The following is a 6,320-nucleotide window of genomic DNA, read 5'->3' as shown; positions in this document are numbered from 1 at the left end:
TTCTACCCCGCATTCCTTTTTTTTTTTTTTTTTAAAGATTTTATTTTATTTATTTGACAGAGAGAGATCACAAGTAGGCAGAGAAGCAGGCAGAGAGAGAGGAGGAAGCAGGCTCCCTGCTGAGCAGAGAGCCTGATGCGAGGCTCGATCCCAGGACCCTGAGACCATGACCTGAGCTGAAGGCAGAGGCTTTAACCCACTGAGCCACCCAGGCGCCCCTCCCTGTTAAGAAGAAAAGAGCTAAATGTCACGTTGAAAATGGCCCATGAACTCCTTTGAAGCCTCATGGTAAACAAACAAAGCTTTATTATTTATTTCCTTTCATTACAAAAACAGGGCTTGGACAAGAGACTGGACCCCTGGGTTCACCCCCACATTAAGCAAAGTAGCCCCAGAGAAAAATGGCGCAGCTAACACAGACGATGAGGTTGATGTCCAGAAGGGTTTTTACGAGGGGGTTTTCTTCCAAGGAAACTATGACCGGTTCCACTGTGCTTGGGGGCTCCTTGCCCAGGCTCTCCATTCCACAGAGCCACAAGATGGCTCGCATCACTTTGGACTGCTTTGGGGTCGTGTCACCTAAAAGAACCCAAATGAAGGTCAGAAGAGAGCAGAGGGACCGACCGGCTGTGTTCCGTGCCCAGTGAGAAATATTTTCCGTACCTTTTCTGGGAAGTATTCATGAGTACCTAATCTGGAACAGTGGTATTCTCAGACTTGTCATCATTTTCAGATGAAAAGACGGAGCCTCATTTGACTAACTTGGGTGAAGCCCCGCAGCTGGTAAGCAGTGGCAGAGGTGGGTTTAGAAGCCGAGTCTGTCTGATTCCCTCCTCTCTATCACACTGTCTGCCAGGAAGCCCAAAGCAGGGAAGGGCACTCTTGTGGGAAACCATTTCCCCGTCTGGAGCTGGGGCTGCAAGCTCCACGGCCTTTAGGGCCAGTCACATGGTCAGGGCAAACCACTTTGCTTATCAAACTTGTCAAAATATGAGCCAGAAAAGATGCTCTCATTTTTCTTGAAACACATGGCCTTCTGGATCTATCCTTGGATTTCCATCATTAGGTTGACATGGATTCATAGCCACAGAATGTTTGTCTGTACATGTATACTGAGAGATGTAAAAGGCCACACGTGATGGTAAATGACAGCCCACGGCTGCAGGGTCATGGTGCAATAGGGATGGGTGGGGACCTTGGCTCACTGAAGGGCACAGCCCGGTCTGAGGGGCTGGCTTTCCAAGCTCTGGACAATGTTAGTCATGCAGACATGGGGGCCCAGAGTCGTTACATCTTCCCATGTTTCCAAAGGAGATGGAAATCTGGCATTTTATGTGAAATCTCCCAAGTTTTCAATGTCAGCTCACCTTTTATTGAAATCGTAGGTGGACTACACCACAGTATATCTACAGGCTGCCAGTTTGAAACCAGCAATTTAGAGAAAGCCAATAGCATTCCAGCCTGCCTGGCGGGATCTCATGGGGACTGAGGGAGCCATGTCTCAGCAAGCCACTCAACACCCACTTGCTCTTACTGTTCTCCACTGAGCTTCTGTTGAAAGTTAGAACAGACACAGGGAGTCAGGGGAGGCTAACATTCCAAGTACACCCCTCTTCTGGCTTGTGATTTGGTAGAAATATCTCCCCTTAAACACCTAATGCTTCTTGGGTTTCTACTGTAACCGAGGAGAGGCAACTCACAGCTGTGGGGTTTGGATATGTTTTCTTGAACAATCTCCAGCTGGATGCTCGTGATGCTGGCCTCTGGTGTCCCATTCTGAGAGACAGTAAGAGGCCGGGGAGTTGCTGGTGGCACCTGTTCCTTCTGGACCATGGGGTCATGACGAGTAAACCAGGTCAGGCGGCTTACCTAAGGAGCAGAGATGGATCAGATTAGGGTCCCCTGTTCCACCCCGTGTTGAGCCTCACGTGTGAGAATGCCTGCGTGTTACTGTACCTCCAGCAAGCTCCAGCTCCCTGCACTCTGCACAGTCAGTGGTCATTTCCCCCGCGAAATGGACATTTCCCTGGCTTGCTTTCTTCAGCAGCGCTAATTCTGTTGGGATCTCACCCTCCTTCATTCTGGCCCCCAAGAGCTTAACCCTAGCCTGGGGCTTTTGGTGGACCCCCCCCACCCCCGACAATCAGCCATTCAGCACGTGCATTTCTCTAGCCACGGAGACTGAACTAGTTCATGGGTAAACATGTGTCGAGCTAACTGCATCAACGGGAATCGGGAACCCCGCCGGAAATGCTGGAACAAATGTGTTTCTGCTTTTGCTTGATGAGTATGAGAAAAGATAAAATCCCTGGTAACTGCCAGTCCCGTATGGCACCTGAAAATTGAGGCAGAAATGAAGGATGGATTGGGATGGCCCTCGGTTCCAAATCAAGCTGTCCCTTAAAGCCCAATCCTGGATATTCCAGCTTCTTGAACAATCAAACCCTCTTCATTGAGGCCAGTTTGGGTCAGTTTTCTGTCGCTTGCAGCCAAGGGTCTCAGTGGTTATACAGTATCAAACCCAAACATACCATCTCCTTGGAGGGCGACTCTGTGAACCAGCTCACAATGGACACGGTGATCAGAGTCACTGCAGACAGAACCATGGAGAAATAGAGGTAGTGGACATCCTTCACCACAGCGGGGCGGTCATCTGGCTGGTCACACCGAGGCTGCGGGTAAATGAAGTCCAGGACCAGCCGAATCAAGCCTAGGAGAAGGCCCAAGATCAGACCTGAGAAGGCCCCCTGCAAATCAGAGCAAGGCCATCTTAGAGACGTCCGGGGTTACAGGGCAGCCAGCCTGGGCCTCTGCAGACCTCGACAAGCCATTTCCAAGAGTTTGCCTTTCTAGGGATGGTTGATGTAGGGGTCAGTAATTTAAAAAGGATCGGAGCCCCTTATCTGTTTATCTTTCACACATAACTAATTATTCATGTGTAATATACTCATTCCTTGTAAATTTAGCTTCCCTGTTTCATGACACAATGCATCCAAACAGAACCTCTGTGGTTGCTCTTCAAAGGCCAGCTGGCCCCCTTCCCACACCTCCATTCCCAGAACTCATCCTCTGGAACACCACCCATGTCATTAAGACATCCTCATGGGCGGTGCTTATCCAGAGTTACCTTTTCATTGGTCCGTTTCCAGAAACATCCCATGATGAAGACCACGGCCACGGGCGGCTGCAGGTAGGAGCTAATGGACTGGATGTAAATGAAGAGCTGGCCTCCCTGGCTGGCCTGGACTACGGGGATCCAGAGGATGGAGACCAGCACCAGCAGCAACACAAACACCCTAGTGCCAGGTGGAGAGAGCCCCTCGTTAGCATATCGCCCCCAGAAATACTTCCTGCTCTCTCTCTCTTTACAGCTTTATTGAGGTAGAATTTACATACCACGAGATTCACCTATTCTAAGAGTAGAATCCCATAGCTCCAGGCGACACAATCAGGTTTGACAACATCCGTTATTCCAAACAAGTTCCTTTGCTTCCATTTACAAATTTATCCCTTATCTACTCCTGTTTCTATGGGTTTGCCTTTTCTGGACATTTCATAGAAACAGGATTCAACATGTGGTCTTTGGCAGCCGGTTTCCTCCACGTGGCATGCTTTTGGGGTTCATCCACACATCATACGTAATCACGGTATGTCATTCGTTCTTATTGTTGAAAAACACGCCATTGAATGGATCTACCATGACACGCCACTGTTTATCCTGCAGTGGTCAGTGGACACTTGAGTTGTTTCTACTTTTCTTCTCTTATAAACAAAAGCTACTGTGAATATTTGTGTTCGAGTTTTTACGTATTTCTGGGAATGCAATCTTTATGTAGACATATGTTTTCATTTCTGGGAATGCACTGCTCAGTCATATGATAAGCTGTATGTTTAATTTTTTTTAAAAGCCGCCGAACTGTTTTGAATGGTTGAACCATTTTACATTCCCGCCAGCAAAGTTAGGAAGGTTCCAACTTCTCTATCTCCTTGTTTGTCTTTCTGATTATAGCCATTCTAGTGGGCATGTCATGGTATAGTCCTTATAGTTTTCTAGGATTACAATCTCATTTTGTAGATCATTGCAGATCCCAAGTCTTTGTCAGCTATGTGGCTTGCAAATAATTTCTCCTTATCTGTGGCTTGTCTTCTCATTTCCTTAATGGTGTCTTTTGAAGTGAAAAAGTTTTAGCTTTTGATGAAGTCTAATGCATTTGTTTCTTTTCCTTTATAAGTTATGTTTGTGGTGTCAGAACTAAGAACTCTTTCCCTAACTCAAAGCTGAGACAGCCCTTGGGGATCCCAAGATGCTCATTAGCATGTATTTTACATAAGATTTGCATACCATCCATTTTGGTCCCTTTCGTTCCCCCCATTAGATTTCAGGACCTTATAGAAGCCTTGGTAGGAAAACCTTCCCCACCCCACAACCCCACCCAGTCCCCAGAACCTCTTCCTCCCTTTTACCTGGCTAAGTCCTATTCATCCCTCAGGTCCCACCCACTCCAGGCTGGGGACTCCTCTGAATCTCTACATCTCCTGGCTTCTCCTCATAGCACTCACTGGGGTTGTTGTTTCTGTTTAATTATCCTCTCTCTCTAATTATCTTTAGCTTTGTGAAAGCAGAAACTGAACTTTGCTTCCGCCTGCTCTGTGTCCAGCCACCCGGCACATAGTAGGTGCTCAGTGAACATCTCTTGAATGAGTGGCTTATTCGTACACAGAGTCCTCGTGAACCTCACCTTTGCCATCAGAGGAGGCTGAGCCTCCAGAATGAGTGGCGGGTCAGTGTTTGCCTCTGAGTGGGCTCAGCTTTCTCCTCCCTGGATTTCTGAACTTTTCACTCTCCTTCCCCAGTCCCACTCAGTGCAACCTTACCTGCCTACAATCATGAGCTCTTTCTCTGATGCCCGAGGCCGGATGTACTTCCAGAGGTCCATGGTGAAGATGGTGCTGGCACTATTAAAGATGGAGGTGAGGGAGGACATGAGCGCCGCCACCATCACAGCCATCATGAGCCCACGGAGCCCTGGGGGCAAAAGGGAGGTCTATGGGCCTCGGGCTTTTCCTGCTAACTGCCCCTGTCTCCACTCATGACCCCGTTACCCCAGGCCCATGGTGCCAACTGATCCCAGTAGGTGCCACTGGGAGGAGGCAGAACTTGGGGTGGGAGCTATAAGGAGGAACCGGGGCTGGAGGGGGGCCATAATCAGGACCTGGGTTTTATCTGAGGTCTCTGGCTCCGGGGCTCAGTCCCTCAGCCCAGAGCTCATTTCCTCCTGCTGCCTTCCCATCCTGTCCTTCCCTCAGATCAGGGCCCAGCCAAGGTCCTCCTTTCTGGGCACTCCAGGGGACTCCATCTAGGGGCGAGTGGACATTACCTGTGGGCAGGAGTTCCAGCACAAGTTTGGGATATGCGATGTCAGAGCAGCCGGAGGGGTTGCTACAGACCTTCAGGCAGGTGTCTGGATCTGCACAAGCCACTTGATCTGTGGAAGAAACAAGGTGCGGAGTGAGCAGACAGGCCCTCTGAGCCCAGGCCGAGCCACAACATGGCCTGATGCAGGCCCATGCCAGGAGACAGGATGACTGTCTATATGTGTACAGCTCGGTGAAATAAAAAAGGATCCCAGACTTTACAAACCATTACCTTCCTACTTAGCCTTGCCCTATCTGTAAAATGGGACAACAACGTAAGTCTACTTGGTACGATTATCCTGGGGGTTGGCTGAGATGATATATGTAACGTGCTTGACCCAGAAGCCGCTATGTAGGAAGCACTGAATACATTTCAGCTGTTATGACTGTCACCCTAATAAAGCTGAGACACCTCGTGGCCATTCTCTACAATGTCCCTCATCAGGATGCATCATCCCCTGACCCCCACCAGGGGACACATGCCATTCACATCTTGCCTACAGTTCCTCAGGGGTGCACTGGAGAATGTCATTTCCCCCACATAGGATGATTATTTTCCAAATCCCTTTCCCCTCGCTCCTCCAGAAATGTTCTCCTTTTAGGCTCCTAACAACCCAGCTGTGCCGGCCGGATGTCCCTGCCTTCCTCTTCCTGCATTTCTGTACCGGGTCTTTGCTCTCCTGAACAGCATTCTGATGTTCTGGCATAAATTCACCCAGCCTTCCCGGCACCTGGAGCTCTTCAACTCCTCCTAGTATGACAACGAACACATCCCAAGCGTACAGGCCTAGGCCTCCTGCTTGGAGTCCAGAGTGTGTGACAGAGCAGGTGCTCAACAAATTTCTAAGGGACAGAGGCTAGCTATCACTGTGCTCCTGGATGAGGGAAGAGATTACTTTCACCGT

At 49.2% G+C, this 6,320-nt stretch overlaps 1 protein-coding gene across 2 annotated transcripts in view; it reads right to left on the bottom strand.

Moving 5' to 3' along the window:
- Positions 1 to 277: 277 nt before the first annotated feature.
- Positions 278 to 6,320, bottom strand: part of SLC5A11 (solute carrier family 5 member 11) — a gene marked incomplete at its 5' end in the record, with an annotated part of 32,153 nt that continues 26,110 nt past the window's right edge. For both annotated transcript variants that reach the window (XM_080831731.1, XM_080831730.1), the window contains 6 exons: positions 278 to 579; positions 1,701 to 1,869; positions 2,532 to 2,747; positions 3,128 to 3,296; positions 4,876 to 5,026; positions 5,379 to 5,486. In XM_080831731.1, the coding sequence (XP_080687857.1) occupies positions 377 to 579; positions 1,701 to 1,869; positions 2,532 to 2,747; positions 3,128 to 3,296; positions 4,876 to 5,026; positions 5,379 to 5,486 (1,016 nt within the window). In that variant the 3' untranslated portion in view covers positions 278 to 376. The remainder of the gene's footprint in view (positions 580 to 1,700; positions 1,870 to 2,531; positions 2,748 to 3,127; positions 3,297 to 4,875; positions 5,027 to 5,378; positions 5,487 to 6,320) is intronic.

The sequence above is a fragment of the Martes martes genome (genome assembly GCF_963455335.1).
Source record: "Martes martes genome assembly, contig: SUPER_18_unloc_2, whole genome shotgun sequence".
NCBI classification, from domain to species: domain Eukaryota; kingdom Metazoa; phylum Chordata; class Mammalia; order Carnivora; family Mustelidae; genus Martes; species Martes martes.
The sequence above is the reverse complement of the archived record's forward strand: the minus strand, read 5'-3'. Positions and strand labels throughout refer to the sequence as shown.